Source organism: Taeniopygia guttata, chromosome 2 (genome assembly GCF_048771995.1).
Source record: "Taeniopygia guttata chromosome 2, bTaeGut7.mat, whole genome shotgun sequence".
Classification (NCBI taxonomy): domain Eukaryota; kingdom Metazoa; phylum Chordata; class Aves; order Passeriformes; family Estrildidae; genus Taeniopygia; species Taeniopygia guttata.
In genome coordinates, this window is record NC_133026.1 from 101,487,511 (window position 1) to 101,506,141 (window position 18,631).

The 18,631-nt window shown below is 36.6% G+C and overlaps 1 protein-coding gene across 13 annotated transcripts in view; it reads right to left on the bottom strand.

Annotated features, from left to right (window-relative positions):
- The window catches only part of PTPRM (protein tyrosine phosphatase receptor type M), a 441,751-nt gene that overhangs the window by 132,958 nt on the left and 290,162 nt on the right, over window positions 1-18,631 (bottom strand). For 7 of the 13 annotated variants that reach the window (XM_072924519.1, XM_030265997.4, XM_030265999.4 and 4 more), the window contains 2 exons: window positions 18,332-18,464; window positions 11,410-11,439 (listed from right to left, as the gene is read on the bottom strand). In XM_072924519.1, coding sequence (XP_072780620.1) covers window positions 11,410-11,439; window positions 18,332-18,464 — 163 coding nt within the window. The remainder of the gene's footprint in view (window positions 1-11,409; window positions 11,440-18,331; window positions 18,465-18,631) is intronic. The other 6 variants (XM_030265998.4, XM_032746937.3, XM_072924517.1 and 3 more) reach the window with 1 other exon arrangement.

The following is an 18,631-nucleotide window of genomic DNA, read 5'->3' on the forward strand; positions in this document are numbered from 1 at the left end:
GACTATAAGACCTCTGATAGCTCTGATATCACTGCTTTGCAGCAGTTAATAGCAATCAAAATGTAATTAATCTGGATAATATGGAACCTAAAGAACTTTCATCAGCACTGGTAGCAGAAACCAGACTTCTTGACTCCCATGCTCCTTCCATAACCTATTTGGAAGCTTTTTTAAAAAATCGATTGCTATTAGATTTTTATGTCAGAAAGAAGCCTTCTGGAAAGAAGTGAACAACAGGATTTCTGAAAGGATAACTTCAAACAATTGCAAAGCTATAGACTGAATACTGGTCTGAAAAGTTCTGCAGAAGTATTAAAATTACAAAACCTCTGGAAATTGGAGGGGGGGAAATAGCAGGGCAAAGACAGACTTTCACTGAACAGCCAGTTTTTTATCTGCCACCACAACACCCTCACTCCTCAGTTCATATTGAATGCCAGCAGTTATGGCAATATTTAGCAATCATAAAAACTCACTTTAATCAGCTATTAGATATAGTAACAGCAATAATGGTGACTTTATTGCCTTATCAGAACTGTATCTCTCTTTGTATTTAACAGAAAAAATGTACAACCAGGCCATGTATAATTTTCAGAAGTCAGTATGTAGGACAAAAGAAACGTCCCTTATGAAATAAAATCTACATTCTACCCATGTGTGCCTTGCAGCATCACATATTTATACGAAACACAGTAAACCGGCTAATTTATTACAAAACACAAGACAGTGATTTATTGGTCCTTTGTCACGCTCGAGAAAATCTGGAGTCTCTTGAATTTTGTTCTCACAGAGTTAGGTTTTGCAACACCCTAGCAATTCTGTCCAGTTGAATGTTACACCTGATTCCAGGCAGAACACAACCCTCTAATCATCAGGCACAGGGAAGATGGATCCCTATTCTTTAACCTTCAATTAGCACTTAGCTACATTACTCATGCCGAGGGCAAAATTAGCCATAAATGCTTCCAGGGGCACTGTACCCTTACTGGTAACCTCTGCACGTAGAAAATATGTATTTCACTCAGAACCAGCAAGTGGAAAAATATGTAGTAGGGAGGGTTGGACAGCATGTAATTAAACCTGCTTTGTGTATTAGGTGAGCGACCAAAATAGAAGCCATCACTCTCTGTCTGCGAGGCACCTCCAGAGGCTGCTGCGGCAGAACCACAGAGCTTTGCAACACCAGGTAGGTACAGGCTGCACGTGAGCAGTGAAACACAGGCTTTGTGTTCTGGCAGGGCTGAGACATCCAAATACATCCAAATATAGGACCAGATTCTGCACAGTGCTGAAGTCAATGGCAACTCAGGGTATTCAGCACTTAAAGGAATTTACACAGCAGGCTATCAGAATGGGCCTTGTTTTAGCTATTTTAGGCAATCAAATTTAAGTGGTTATGCTGAGTTTGTTTTACTCATTTCATGTTGGCTTTATCATTCCAGGATTTAAATGCAGTCAAGCTTTCCACTGCCTAGTCAAATTACCAGATATAATATATGATATTTTCTTTAAGGATATGATTTTAGGGAGCATGCTGGTTTCATTACATTATACAGTGGGGAAAAATACATATTTGTAATCTTAAAAATCTCATCTAATACAAAGCAATCACATCCCGAACAACTAAAGCAATATGCTTTACTGAACCTTTCAGTGTTTTTTTTTCATGTGTATGTCAGCATGTAAAACTGCATAAATCATCATGGACTCACGCTTACTCAAGCTCTGAGTGTTTTCTGTGAACAATACTTTCTATTTCTAGATTCCATGTCACTGAAAAGTCAACTAACAGTGATGCTTAGAAATTAATTTATTTCAGGTATGCTGTAAGAACCATAATCAGCCATAAATCCTTTTGACCTATTTGCATTTGCTGAATTTGCCTTAATTATACTGTTGCCTAATTATGAAGCTCAGTCTGGAGGGGAACTTGCAAGAAGCAATGATGCAGAAAGCAGAGGACAGATTATTCCACTTCATGGATTTACAACTTTTTGCTACTGCAAACCATTTGGAACAGACTCTATTTGTGAGGTCATTAACATGTAAACAGTGTCACACTGAAGACGCATGGCAATGACCTACCATGCTAATGAAAAGTGATATTGAGTTTGCTAATTCAGATAAGGGTACACAGATTGCCTTTTCTCTAATGTGCAAGGGCCTGTCACAGAAATAAATGCATGGTCCTTGTTGCAATTAATTTGATTCTTGTTCTTTTAAAGCTTTACTTGTAGATTTAATTAAAGCTTTCATGCAGCACACACTTTCAGGAAGTATCTATGTTTAATGGCTTTTTCTCCTAAATTAAAGAAATGAGTGAAGGTTAAGATTCAAAGAAGCACAAGACAGCATAAAATAAAAAGCTGTGTTTAATACAGTAAGTGTTACCTTGTTTTGACATAAGCAAATATGTAGTATTTATATAGATTTCTAAAATTAATGTTATATTGAAGCATTCATGGTGAAATAATTTTCAGTTGATTAAGATAATTTTTAAGATTTTTAAATACAAAATATTGCACACTATGTTTCAATCTGGGGGTAAATATTTTAAAAGCCTGTATTGGTTTTTAGATAAGAAAAAAAGAAACAAATAAAAACAGGATACGGTTTTCCCAGGAAACTAAAGAAACAATCCCCAATGCAAAAATCTCCAGAGAAAATGTAGAGCACAGAAAATGAAAATAAGGCAATCCTAAAGAAATATTTTTCAGGGCATGACAGACATTATAGTATCTGGGGCAGGGGTAAAGGGGTAAAAGAAAAGGGGATGAAGAATAGTAGTAGTAAGTGAAAGGGGGACCAGAGTAAGAAGAGAAACAGATGAAAAAGTAAATGGCCAGAAGAACAAAGAGGCAGGCTTAAGAGCTGGGCACATTACTGTTGAAAAAGAAGTTGGAAGAAAAACAACAATGGTAGGATCTAAGGAGTAAGTTAGGTATAATACTTTTTGGACAGATGTCTGGATAAGTTACTTCCATGAATACTCAGTACTACTCCCACAGAATAGGTTTATGGTGCTTTGGATTCCATCAAAAGTTGAAGCTGCATTTACCTTTTAATAAAAAAAATATTCTCTCTGTTGTTGCTGGGAGCATATATGCCAGCAATGAATTCTCTTCCCTAATTTATTTTTTTAGAGCACAGAGTAGGTAATCCTTTTGGTTTACTAACACTCTTATATGTTTCTCTTCTTTTGTTAGTTTAAATTATCTTATACAACCTTAATCTTATATAACCTTAAGTGCAGACATAGTTCCTCTCTATGTAGGTAAGCAGAAAGGAAAGTCCTTCTGCAAGGAACACCTGGATATTACAGCTCAGGAACAGAGCTGTAATCTACCATGTATCACAAACATGACAATCAGACCTGAAAAGATCAGTAAATACAAAGCATTCAGTATTTCATCTGCTTTTGAAAATACACTGTAAATCATGAACTTAGCTGATCAGAAGTGACCTTTCCATTGACAGTTTCCAAATAGGACCATAAATAGCAAAATACAAGCCTTTATACCTAAAATGTAAGCAAAAACTATGTAGCTGCAGCAAATATTGTGAATTGCATTGTTATACTCAATAAGAATGTGTTGATGAAATCCATACCTGAAGGTTTTATTTTGGACTACTGATGTCAACACAGAAGGAAAGAACACCATCCCTTTGAAAGAACACTATCACTTTGAAATAGGAGGTGCAGAGTGGCATAACTGCTCTGATCAACTGTTAAATGCACAGGTTGGCAAATGCTTTCTTTGCCTTTCCTTCAGATAAGACACATCTCTGGTACCTCCAACTTTTGTTTTCATGATCAGAGGAATCACGGTATGGGAATGAAGGAGAGAAGCTACCTCCCTCTGCAGGTGAATTGAGTATAATCAAGACACCCACAGACATTTGGTTCCAAATCTCACCAGGAGATCTCAGTTTAAATGCAGAAACAGCCCTGAGCTTCAGCCACTAAAAAGAAAAATAATTGTGCATCTTTATGTTCACCAGCTCAGTACTCACAGGAGCAGATCTTTCACAGCACAAGCCCTACAACACTCTGCTCTGCTCAAACTACTGCTTCTTTTTATTTGGATCACTGTATCTGGTTGGCACAGGAACTGACAGAATCATGCAAGACTTTCTTGACAGTCCTATAGATTTCTCTGTAGCATACACTAAATGTTACAGTCTAGTAATAATAGCAGTAATAACAAATCCTTTCTTGCACATTTGTAAATGAAATGGAGCAATGATTCTAACATGGTAAGATAAATCTCATAAAAGATACATTCTTTTGCAACAGGGTGTCTGGGGCTGAAGAAATGCCAGGCAGGCTTTGCTAGATGTGCAGGCACACAGCACAGTCCATTCCTCTGGTTCCTTGCTTGATTTTGTGATGTTCAGTTTCAAAGCTGAAGCAGCCTTCCCAGCTACACTTTGCAAGTGCAATATTGCCCTGAAATTAGGAAGGACCCTGGTCACACAGAATCTTTGCATAGACTCTCAAGTGGAAACAGAAGGTAAGAGTCATCAGGAGTACCCGATGAAAACACCTAAGATATGGCTTCTTATTCTCTTATGCCAGAAATAGGTAATTAGTGCAGGAAAATAATGACCAAGAAAAATGACAGAAAGAAAATTTAGAAATTAATAATGATTTTTGTGATCTAGACATCACTGAAAGTAAAGAGCCACTGTTCTTTCCTTTGGAGACCTATCAGTCTACTCTTCAAGGTGTACTTCAGGTAAGAAAGGAAATGTAAATGAGAAGTAGGAAAAGAAGCCAAAACTAGAACATTTTCCTTGTGAAATTAACACTCAGGAGTCATGGATGCTGCCTTGAGGTGGATCATCATTAACCTGGCCATAACTCTTGCAGATAGGCACAAGAAATATATTTCAGGTCAAGCATCTCCCAGGGCATTCAGTGATAGAGAACAGATTTCAGACAACAAGCTCAACCAAAAAAAAATATCACTCAGTAGAAGCTATCACAATACTAATGACTACAACACCTCAGTGCCCTGTGCTGGCATCACTCAATAGGCATCAACATCTTGTTACAGCTGTTCTTATCTGCACCACAGAAGTGACTAAACCTGTGGCTTACTGGAGCTATGAAGTCTTAGGGTTAGATTCACTGTATGATTTCTTCTACCCATTTTACTTTAAGCATTTTTCTTCTGTTTTTCCTCCTTGAGACTAGGAGAAATACAATGCATCCTTCACCTTATTCCCTGTAGTCCCATCTTTTGCTGACACATTCTGTCAATCAGTTCAATTTTACATAATGCCATTTTGAAAACTAACACTTCAATCTTTTAGAAAAAATACAGGCCAACATAAATTATGTAGTGAGTTTTGGTCTTAAATGCAGCATAAATTCTCTACTTTCTGTTAACATATTTACAATCACATAAACTGTAACTGCAGGTTTGGCTTTTAGAGAAAGTAAGATTCCAACACCATTACTCCCTCATAAAATAAATAGCAATACTAAAATATGAAGCTCATCCTCCTATTTATGTATTTAAAATAAAAGTATTTAAATTTATTTTTGAGCTGTGTATACAGAAATACAATACAATTGTACAATACAATTGTACAATACAATACCATTTCACAGTAAAAAACACAAAAACAACAGCTTTTTTTCCCTGAGGGAAAAGTTTGTAACAAAGTGAATGAAAATTATTCACCTTATACTGTCTTTGAAAGTATAATTCAACAATGATAATAGCAAAATCTCATTGCCTAGAATGACTCCTGTTGACAGCAAACATGATTGATTTGGGATTCAAATTTTTGAGAAAACTAAAACCCAATGTCAACAGGCTAATTAAAAATGTATTCAATACATGGTTTTATAGAGAAGACAGGCTGCTCTGGTAACAGTACCTCAACAAGAGTCACATGGGATGGCAACACAAATACTCAAATACAATGGTAACTTCTTACATACACTTATCTGTCACTATCATCTCTTTCTCTCCCAAGTGCATGTATGGTGTCTCAGTGTTATATATAAAAAAGGCAGGCTTCATTTAGAAAACAACAAAAAGTTTTTAACAGCATGGAAAGAACAGAAATGTCTCTAGGCTGCATAAGTATTTATTTTTTCTATAGTTACATTGTTTCCCTCACTAAATGTCTGGTACCTTCACCAAATAAGTAGTGAAAATAAGGACAGAAAAATATCCAAACCTCAGCTCATCTGCAAATGTTTTGCTTGACACTAATGCAGCACAGAAGTAATTTGTGTCGTGGTTTAGGAATGCATTCTCTAATTTAGCGCTCCCACTGAAACCACTCCAAATCAAAGAGACACAGAGGCACTCCTTCACTCCCAGCTCCCCCCTCTCTCTCCCTGTGGTGGGCAGGAGAGCAGAATTGGAGGCACAAAAGGTAAAGGTTGAGATAAGAACAATTTACTGGAAACAGCAATGAGATAAAAAAACAAACAGTAACAGCAACAGTACTAATGACAGAGGGTACAAGAAAGAAGAAACAGAGACATGCCCCTGAAAACACTGGCTCCCTCATACACTTCAGAAAGAGACAATAAAGTTAAAAAATATTACTTACAGTGTTTATTAACGTTTACGAATGTTTACTTACAATTTTTTCTACAGTGAAATGGGAATTTAAGCCTTGGCTATAAAGCAATACGATCAGATCCAAAAGAATCAGAAGATAAAAGGATCAGTGTAAGAAATAATGACTTTAGATAGATTTAAAAAATGTATGTCATATATTTTAATTAAAAATAAAATCCCAATTCTGACCCTGCTTTCTATCTGTGCATAAAAACTAGATATTGCATATCTGTACACAAAGCATACACCGCATAGCACAAAAATGTATTATTTAGTAATGGTGATTTAGTAGAACACCCTCCTTGCCTTATTTTGGACACTAAATATTATCCAAAGATTTCAGTATGTCAGCATTGTAGACTTTGCAACATGCAACGAAACTCCTGGGATATTCCCATATCAATTACAGGACAATTACAGAAATCCACCCTTATTTTTGGTTACAGGGTTCTATGATACAAGCCTATGTAACTCTCCATATTTAAAGATGCAGAAGAGATCACAGGTGTAGTCTAACAGTTCAAACACATTTGTGTTTTTCTGTTCAATCTCTCCTCCACCCACAAGATACAAACATGATATTGTTTCTGGAACCAGGAGCAGCTACAGTTGAGGAAACAGGACTGTTTCTAACATCTTTCACTATTTTTTAATTACTACAGAAGTTTAAAACATGACAACTGCATATTCTCTGGAATTATCCAGTAATCACCCTTAAGAGTTTTGACAGTACTGATTTTTTTGAAAACATTATTAATTTAATTATTAGGATCATTTTGCAAATCTAACCTTGTCCTTTCTGCTCTAAGTACTAGGTCAGTGGCAGTGGGACCAAGCAAACCAGCTAGAAATTAAGTCTCTGTACAAAGATACAGAAGCCAACACTGAGTATTTGCTAGTGAAGCAGGAGAACTAAACTGAGAACACACTGCCAGGCTCCTGAGCTCGAGCTAGATACAAAGAAAAGCATACTACAACTGGGCTCCAACCTATCAAATTCTCGTGAAAAGTAGGATATGTTTTCATACACATCTATATAAAAAGCTCAATGTTTGTGGAATTAGCTTTCATGCAGGAGGAATTTTGTCCCCTGTGTCACACACCAAGTACCAGGCAATAGAACCTCTAGTCCTATACAGTCTGTTATATCAATATTTTAGTATAGTATTAGGCTTTGGGATTGAGATTTCCATACAGATGATGCACCTGTGATACACTTCTGTTCTAGGGCACCTAACTAGATTATTAGTGCTGGGACACATAATAGCAGATTCCACACTGTTAAGATCTTAACATGATTAGCATAGTATAAGAATATTGGGTAATAATTGTCTCATATTTCCCTACTTCACCTTTCACAAGCTGAAATGACATGTGAAAAGGCACAAAATATAATAACATTATGCACGTAACTGCTGTGCAGCACTGTTGTTGCATAAGTACTTAATTTCAACCATAATCATAACATATCATTTTTATATCAAGTTCAAACTGAGGAACAGCATCAAAAGCTGCCTTCACAACTTTGCACTTTAATTTTTGTACATCCTACTCATAGCAATATAATGAAATCTTTTATAGAAAGGAACTTAAAAAACTACAGTCTGTAACTATCTGCCCAAGAATCTGGGGTAAATTGAACTGGCCAAACTATCAGGCAACAGTGTCTGGAGTAAACTCTGATGGTCCAAGCACTCAGTTTGTTTTTCTTTAATTTTCATGACCTGTAGTTGTTAGCTCTTGACAAATGATTAATGACCTCCAAGGGCAGAATCTTTATAAAAAATAAAATCTCAAATACAAAAAGCCAATGGTCTGCACAGTGGCGCTCATTGTCACCTCAGCAATAGGCTTGCCTAATCATAATTACATAACAAAATACTAATGCACTTTTCCTTCTTCAGCCCATGGCACAGGGTTTTTTTCCCATCAGAAAATGTGTCAGGAGCAAGCAGTCATGCCAGTGCCACCTCCCATGCTGAGAACATCATTCATTGCCAGTGTAACAAATGACACCATCTCCATTCTTTTTTTCCACCTGGAATCAACTGCCAAGCCAAGAGACCTGCACAATTAATGAGTGCTATGAAATTTGGTTTAATCTTAAGAACAAAGGAAGTCATAGAGGACTAACTATGTCCAGAGCAAAAAAAAAAAAAAAAAAAAAAAAAAAAAAAAAAAAAAATATCTGCTGCCTGACTGAGGCGAAAGGTAAAAAATGCACCAGATGTCAGGAATGCAAGAGTGGGAGGAAAGACTGGCAGAGGTACTTAGGCCCATTAAAAAGAATTCTCAATAGCAGTACTCAACTCTTTTTTCTGTAATATCTATTGACTGGCTAACTAGTAAACACAAGATAAAATAGAAATAATTCTCTGCCAAATATGCACAGCTGTAGGTCCACCTCTGATGATTCATCAGCAGCTCTAGGCATCTGCCAATTTTTTCTTTTTAAATTTTAATTTAGGATGGATCTAGAAGTGGCAGAGATTGCAGTCTGCTAGGGAAAAGGAGCCCACAGCACACAAGGAAAGCAGCATACAAGACAATAGTAACTATTTCAGTGCATAGATGCTCACTTGGATGTTACAGCTTGCATTTACAATGACTAATCAGTATATTTGAATATGATACTCAGTATAGAAGTGGTAAATTAGCAGTGGCAGAGTACTTGAAATTATGTTTCTCAAAATATAGAACATTTTATAATCCATACCAACTTCCTCAGCTAAAAATAAAACTGTAATGAATACTGCATTCATCTAAGATTTCCACCAATTTCAGTGAAATTGTGTGATGCGTAAACAGGTGGGGAATTTGGTCCAAAATATTTTCTCCTACTGACAGCCAATCTTGACTGCACTTTTCAGGGCTCTCACTTTGCCAGATGGGGAACAAAACACTAAGAGGTCAAAATCCCATAATTTCTTCTGGACGAGTTAATCAACCCAATCTACAAAGTTACTGAATTTGTATCACACTAACAGAAAGAGCTTTTCTTGAAGTCACTACAAGAGTACTTCAAATAATCCTGAGATGTCCTATTCCATCTACTAGTAACAGTACCTGTGATTGCAAAACTAGGGATAAAACCTGTTTGCAAAACCTAAAGAAACCATTTCAATTCAGGCATTTTCCTTTGTCTGTGGAAAAAGAAAAAAAAATATAATCCAATTTATCTAAATAATGAAACAGTGGTTAATTTAATGTTCAATTTCTTTCAATTTTGTCTTTGACTTAGCCTTGAGACATGAATCATATTAAAATATAAACTTATTTACTTATTAAGGCAAGACCATGCTACATGGCTTACTCTATTATATTCATATGACATTTTGAAGAACTACATTTAAATGGTCCCAAACAGAATTTATTTTTTTTTTTAAGGTGTATTTAATGGAAAATACGTCTTTTCATCTCAGGACAGAAACAAATTTTGGAATACTGTATCTGTGGAAGAGCTAATTTTTTCTGACCTCCACATTAATACACTGCTTTAAATTAGAGTTTAAAAAAATTGCACTATACATAATGTGTCAAATAAGGTAATATGAAATCTGAATTACCAACCACATGAACAGTTTCCATATATTGTGAAGTCTTAGTCTTTTAGGAATGAGGTTTAAATTTTAGCTGCTTTAATTAATTTGAAGAATGGTTCTGCTTGGTTTCTTAAAGACCAAGATAGAAAGCATTTAATAATTTTTCCATACATTCTATAAATGGATGTTTGATGCTTTTTCAAAATATAAACTGAAAAAATATGTATTTAAAAAGTTTGAAGAGCAACTAGAAGGAACATGATAAACTTTATACTGCATTTAAATAAAAAACATTACTGAAATGTGATCCTTTCAAGAGTATGCTAACACCGTATTTACTTAAAAACTGGTACTAAAATTTATCTAATGTAAGTAGCATCCCAAACTTCTGTAACTATGTAAAAATATCTCATAGGTTCCTGTCACTCTTAAGTTTGAGGTTTAAAGAAGACAGGTAACTGCTGGACAGCTGATTTTTGCTGCTGGCCAACAGGATTACACAAGATTAAATGCAACTCATTCTGCAACTAAGCAAGACCCCTAGTATTTTGCTAATCTCCTTGTACTGTACTCCTTGTACCTGGAAAGCAAGAAAAAGTGAATAGCCTTAGAAAGGGATTTTTGAAATTCACAGAAGAACCCCTCTCATTAATCAGCTGCTGACAACAGGGAATGAAGTGAGGCTTTTGGTAAATAATTTTGGTAAATAAAGAAGCATATAATGGTATTACTAAGGACTGTACCAAAAAAAAAAAAAAAAAAAAGTTAGTTAAAATTATTCTTCATCCTGCCCTCATTTTTTTGTGCTTTCCCTTTGAAATTCACTCCAGAAATGGTAACTTATGATGTTTATGCATGATCAATTTTTCATAAAAAAGTAGTAATATGTACACAGCAACAAATGGAAATGCTTGTACATGTCTAACCAATGCTGTAATTTCAATGGTACAAATGAGAAAGAAACTACTAAATAAATTCTAAAAATAGATTTTTAGGCATGAAAATTTCTCATTGACATGGTAGTGATAGTTATACCTCCTATTTCTCAAATAAGAAAAATTTTTATGTTATTTAAAGGACTCTAATGCACAGTATGAGACATGAAGAAACTCTTAAAAAGCTAAATATTTCATTACATTATTGACCATGTTGTTTTTATCTTGGTGAAACTTTTACAAGTATGTTTTTATAAAGGAACTTTCAGCATTAGCATTCACTACTCAGGCATGGAACAACATGGCAGATAGTGTGTCTCTGATGACAAAGAAGTTACTTACAGGTAATAAGTGTAGGAGTGATAGCTTCTTCTGCCATGATGGTGGAAGGATTAGGCAGTGGTGGAAAAGATGAAATGGAAGGAAAGAAAAGTCAAATATTAATGTATGAAAAATCAAGATGAAACTGAGACCTGAACTGGTGACACAAATGAAAGGTAGCAAGAATGTATATCTGGGCATATCATGCAATGTTTCTGGAATAGACAGGTGACATATCTAATCTCAATAACACTTTGAGCAATACAATATATAATGCATCTCCAACTGTTAAATCAAACCACCTTCAGGTACACCTACTAAGCAATGTTACGTATTTAATGTCCGTTCATATCTGCACATGCTACACACACAAATATTCCCAATTAAAGTGCTAAATCACTTCTGGCTACACCTCAGCTGCATTAGGAATAAGCATACAGAAATTCTAGCATGGTTTTAGAAGCTTAGGAATAAAGAATTTCAGAATACACTTTAAGCAGCTCCTCTTCTGTCATAGCACTGTAGAATCTTATCCCATCCCTCTTTTTTTTTTTTTACTCAAGGCAGTCAGTTCTGCCTCTGAAAGGACTTACTTCCAGAAAGGGAATATCCATGGCCACAGCTCTTTTAATATTTCAGCTTTTAAACAGCCTTTTAAATTCAGAAGGAAAAGATACCTACTGTCATGCAAATAAAAAAATCTATCCTTGTGGGCTAAAATTGTGGTATTTCTCCACATGGCAGAGATAAAAATAAGAACTGATCCTGTACCCATGTTATTCCTGCCCACGTGAATGCCACAAAGAACAACCTGGGAGACCTAGCACCACCACCTTGACAAATATGGGCTCTGTCAGCCTTGCATAATCTCTTGGACAGACATATACTCCACCTAGACATGCTCTGTGTGAGCACAAAGTATAGAAGCCCTCCAGCTATGCTCTTCTGCTTTATGTCCTTCCCTCCCTCCCTCAGTTATGAGCCCACTACAAGCCGCACTGCAACTCTCCAGAAAGGGCAAGTTTCAACCCAAATGAATTCCATATATTGACTGCAATTAAAAGAAGGCTGGAGATCTTAAAACATCTCTGAGCATAACGTCAAGTAGCATTCACATGTTGGTAAGATAAAAGACTGAAAGGAACCATGTAGGCATTTGTAATTTTTACAGCACATGCATACAGCCCTTTGACTATAGAGGAAACATGTAAACAGGCCTTGCAAAGGACTATAACTAATGTTAACTTGCCTCTGGCTACATGCTTCAGGCATTCCTTTGAAAACTAGGCTTTCATCAAATTTTCTCTCTCATCTTCTTTTTGTGAAGATGCCGTTAGAAATATTTCCCAGCTTTTATTCCCATTTTTCAGATGCAAACAGTATTGTTCAAACACAAGACACTACACACTGCATATTTAATCACATGGCACATCTGGAAAATATATACCTGCTAAAGTTGAGTTTTAAAAGATAACTAAGAATCAGGTCCTTACTCGATTTGCAAGCTGTAAAACAGTTGTAAGCCTCTTTGCATTCCATAGGGACCATGGGATCAGGTCCTATCAAAGCACTTACCTGCATTATAAGCAAGTGGTTGTTTTCCAGTTCAGTCATAATTGTATTTCCCCTTACCTTTCTTTTCAGAATTACTTATTCTCTCACTTTGATTTAGAATCTCATGACACTGCCAACCCTGTTTCTTGCCATATGTTTCCATGAGAAAGATTTAGTACAAATGTAATTAGTACAAATGTTCTCATACTTCTAAAAGATGTATAATAATTTGAAAAACAACAATAAATACAATTAATCAGTGAAGTACTGCTGGTACTTATATGCAGAATTCTGCCAAATATGTTATAGAGATAAATTATTCCTTATGAAAAAAATGCTGAAAATCCAGGAATTTTATTGAGTGTAAATGTCCCATTAGGCATTTGTGTAACATGAGAAAAATTGGAAGTCTCAAGCTCCAGCTATTTTTATATTGCTACAGTTGTGAGATTTTCCATATAAAAGTCCTTGAAAAAGAGTACCAAGGTTTTGACTCTCAAGAATACCATACACTGAAAGAAACAGGTAAAAAGAGTATGTTAAAATCCTGCAGAAAGTTTTATACTTGCAAGTTTTATACAAGCATTTCAGGCACATGCTAAAGCACCATCCATAACTGAATGGATTTAGGTTTTTTAAGAAATATGGACAAGTTCCACTCTCCCTCATACACAATGAATACAAACTAAAGTTTCTATCTATGTGTGAAAAGTCTTTTTAAAAAGACTGATGCAAAGATTTTGGCCAACTTAGGCTGATTTTTCTTATGAGCATAGCTCTTCAGTCACTTCCCAGTAGTAAGATTATTTTATGTCAATAAACTTTTTCTGCATATAGTGGCAATATTATGCACTTTTAACTCCTTTAGGACTGAATACATAAATTAATTTCATGAATGCCACTTGAAGAATAAAGCCCCACTAAAAAATCTAACAAAACCAGCACAGGAGGCTGTCTGCAGAAGGATTGACCCATCAGAATGGAAACTTTTGGAACTGTGTCATTACCTCAGTGTTTTCTTCCATCATCTCTCATTTATAGCTGGCCTACAGGGGAAAATACGGTTCAGGGAGAGGAGACTGAAATTTTTCTTCAGCCTTATTATCTTCAGTTTCTCTCCTAAGTGTTTGAAATTATTGGCAAAGGTGTACGTATTACTGAACAGCCTGATTTGCTATCAGGGAATGGGAACAATGTGTTGCCAGCACAGCTCCACTGAGTGCAAAACCCTTCCTTATCCACGGCCAAGAACCAAGGTCTCTGACTTAAACAAATGCCACAATTACATACATTAGAAACTCGTGGAAGGCTCAGGCACAGAGGCAGCTGAAAACAGAAATTAAAAGCAGGCAAAACAAAATAGCCTTTTTATGATCAGAAAAACTCCATTCTACAACTGAATCAGAAGCCAATGGAATAAAATTTTAGTAACAGCTTTGTTACTACACTTCCACTGCAGCAACAAAATGGCAGCCCCAATGGAAACAGCTGCCCCAAAGATATATAAATGGTCTTTAAGCAAATGTTGGAACACTAACTTACCATCTTAGGCAAAATTTTAGAATTTAACTTAAAGAGAATATAAAGAAAAAAAACCAAACAAACCACGAACAGAGAAAATAAAGCAGTAAGGGTTTAATTTATGCTAGTCTTGATGTAATTGCTATTGCTTTTCCAAAGGTTGTAGCAACAGTACTCTCATTTTCACTGTTCCACTTTAAGCTGACCAAAAGATGAAGTTACTTGGTGCATTCTTTATTTTTAATGTTTTTATAAAATCTTATGCAAGTACATGAAAGACTGGGTCTTGCCCAAGATTTAACATTTAGGATCAGATTTAAAATCCACTTTATTGTGGATCAATTTTGGGGCAGTTTTTGGAAGTACTGTATTCATCTAACTTTGTGTTAATTCTTACATGAGAGATACAAAGCATATCTGAGGAAGCTGAAAGCCTACTGGCACTATTCTAACTTCACAGAGAAGAATCATCTCATTGATATGACCATACCGGGGTTAGGAACAGCTTGGAGGTTCCTAGACTACATTACACAACACCTTTATGCAGGAATGATAATGGATAAAGAAAAGATAGAACAGAATGGATAAAGAACTATGAACAACCAACTGGAGAGGTAAGGAGGAAAGCGCTAACAGTCCTCCCCTAACCCAGGTGCCAAATTTACAGATTTGGTCTACTTTAGTCAAAAGCTGAGTGTCCCTACACAAAATGCTTCAGCATCCATGATGTTTCTACCCTCACTAGTGATTCCAAACCACGCACTGAATTTCTAGGCCACCTAATCTCCCTGGTTTATGATACAACTGCTTCAGAAGACAATTATATAGTGAAATTAATAATGCTGCTTAATGACTATTAATATTTGCAGAACTTCTTTACATACTACTTTGGTAATGGGCATATCCAAAGCATATCCTCCTTGAATGTTGGTCTTTTCTACCTGGCTACTGAATTAAAAGCTCAAGAGACTGATATGTGAAAATCTGTGGTGCCTGGCACCAAACAAGCAAAGAATGGATTTTGAGTGAAATGAGGTGGCTACTTAAGGAATGCGCTGGAAAAAATCATGGTTGTAACACAAGTGAAACTGCTTTCCAAATCTCTTGACAATGGACATAAATGGTTTGATATTAAGTTAATTAAGTACTGTGAAGCCCCAGGGACGGTCGGTTTCATCTACTGGTATGATCTGAAGATCAAATACATAAGACTCTTTTCTGTGGAAGAATGACTAACACATTTGCTTTGGGATATGCCTTGGGATAGCAGAATGTGGATGGAATTTTGCTGTAGCCAACTCCAAGCAAGACAAATTTCAAAGCACATAGTGCAGTGAAACCCACCATTGTAGCCCAGAGAGTCTGCACATAATAGTGCAGAGAACAAAGTGCTTCTCAGGGGAAAGGTGCCACTGAATTACAAGGTGCTATTTTATTTTTCACTCAGATCTTTACACCAGTAAAGCTCCTGATAAAGTAAATGAAAAAAAATGATCAAGTGCAGAAGTCAAATGGCTCACTAGCTTGATAACACTGTTTCCCAAAGTAGCACCTAAAATATCGCAGAACTGCAAAATCACTACAGCCAGACTAAGCCTGTGGCATTATTTATACCTTTCCTTCAAATGCATAATGTATACACAGTAACTGAACCACGCTGAAACCATAGGGGCCCTCAGCAGCCTAGTGAATTAATGCACCAATAACAATGTATTGAATAATCAGTTAATCTTCTGCTTAAGTCATGAGTGTAATTGTATTCAAGATCTTCTATGCTACAGCAGATGCTTTAAGAGGCTTGGGACACAATATACCCACCTCCCAAAACTCTCATTAAAGCCTAGTCACATCCTGTTACACAAATGAACCATCCTTACTTTTTAATATTCGCTTCAACTAATTTCAGTTTGTTTTATTCAAGGCTGCAGCATCATTCTGGGACATATTTAAGTTATTGGTATCATTCTTTCTGTACTACACAATGAAATTGTGTGTATCTGGCAACAGAGTTTCCGGACTTGTATTTTCAATAGTTTCATCTCTGTCACAAGTAGTTTTATTCCAAAAACCAAGGAAGCTCACATAATGCACTTTTTCTCTAACAACAGAATTACTATGAATAATAATTACTCCACTGTGGTAGACAGGAGGAATCAAGTATCCTTCTGCATTAATGCAAACACTTAGGATCTGAGCTCTCCTGCCTCTAATAATTAGATTATCAAAGAGTGTTTCTCTAGAGAATTAAGCAGGAGCTGGCATAGCATCCACTTAGCCAGAGATCCCAACACCTTATTCACTTTGAAACTATTTGGATAATTTTGCAATATTCTCCCTTCAAGATTAAGAATAACTTGTCTCCCTTGGGTGAATACATTCTACCTTTGGCAGAAACACTTAAGGAGAGGCTCAGAACTGAACAGAGAGAATAATGAATGCTGGTCAGGAATTGTGTGAAAAAGGATTGGCCAGAAAATCCAAGAAGCCTTCCCCCCTGCATGCCAAGTGCTGTGTCTGGCCCTAGGGAGGAGTTTGAGAGTTCAACTGTTAAAATTGAAGGTATGAATGATGCAAGAAATCGGAAGTGGGAAGAAAAAAGTACTGCAAAGTCAGAACAGACTTCAACTCTGCTACACTGTACTCTATTGAGCAGACTTGGTTACTGGGTCAACTCCAGTGCCCTAGTCAGACTCACCCTGGAGCTTAAGTCTCAGTCTCTTCTGTATGGCAGCTTTTGAGTGCTTTACATACCCCTTGTCACAACCTGGCCCCCAGCCCTGGCCACAGCTCGCCTTTCTCTCCATATAGACTTTCTATCTCATGACCCTGCCTCTGTCTTCAAGGAGAGTGAAAAGCAGCTACTTCTGTTGCCTGCCCGGAGGCACTGTCAGACAGCTGCCTGCTTTGCTGTGCACCTCCACTGCTCAAATTCTGGAAGAAATTCAGGCAGCTCAGGGGTTTGGACTATCTCAGACCTGCCAGACTAGTTAACATACAATTAAATCACACAGGGTTGGGATGAGCCAAATCAGGCCAGGATTGCTCTCAGAGGAAAAAAGGGGGATAATTCAAGGGGAATAGCAAGGAGGTGAGGGGTTATGGGACACAGTAATGAGACCGTGGCAGAAGTGGAAGGAGAATTTGTCACTCAGCCACTTTACACAGCACTTGCACATTCCCAACCCCACCTCTAATAGGGGTAAATCTCACACTGCTCATTACAGAACTGAAAACCTTACTTCTATTTGCTAATTAATTTCTCCCAATCTAGACTAAGCTTCTAAGATCATAGGGAGTTTTTTCTTTTCTGTGCTACCTCCCTAGCTATATTTCTCCTGTTACTATTTTATCTCTTACAGTGTTGAGAAAGACAGTTTTAAAAGCCTTACACTTCTAATAACGTAGCAGTTTTCATATTATATTCAAGGCAAAACAATCTCAATGTGTGAGTGTGTTGAACCAGCATTTGGAAACATTTAGCACCACTGCAACATTTTCCACAGTTTCAGGAAACAAAGTTTATGCAGAACAATACAGACCTCATTGTCTTAGCTCTAACTCCTGTTTGTGTAAAGATTTCTTTAACATGCAAAAGTGAAACTACATCTAGCTTCCAGCTGATTTGTCAAACAGGGTGGAGACTCACACAGGACCAGATACTCTCTGATTACTAGAGTCCATCATGCAGTACTGACATAAGAAGTTCTAGAATTATTAACCTCGAGCTGTTATGTATAAAACAAAGACGCAAACATTAATTCTCTATGGGTACGAAGGTGGCTGGATACTTTTACCAATACCAAACTGAGTACTGCTGTAGGAGATGCAATATGAATATGGACATAGAAAACATTCAGTAATTGCTCACCTTTTCTTCATTACCAGCACGACTCCCAGAAATATAATGACGAACAGCAAGATGCCTGCAATGACTCCAGCAATTTTAACAGTATGGTCTGTCTGCTTCTCAGGCTCTGGGTCTGGTTTTCGAGTGGCAGCCCCTATGGAATTGACAAAAGAAAAACAGGAATGAGGAAAAGAATAAAGGTGTTACTCTTTTGATGTTCATACACTTAGCCTACTAATGTCATTAATCTTATCCAGGGCCAACAGATATGAATGCTTGATCTTTTAAGAAAAATTTCTGCTTTCATATGCATTGCCGGGT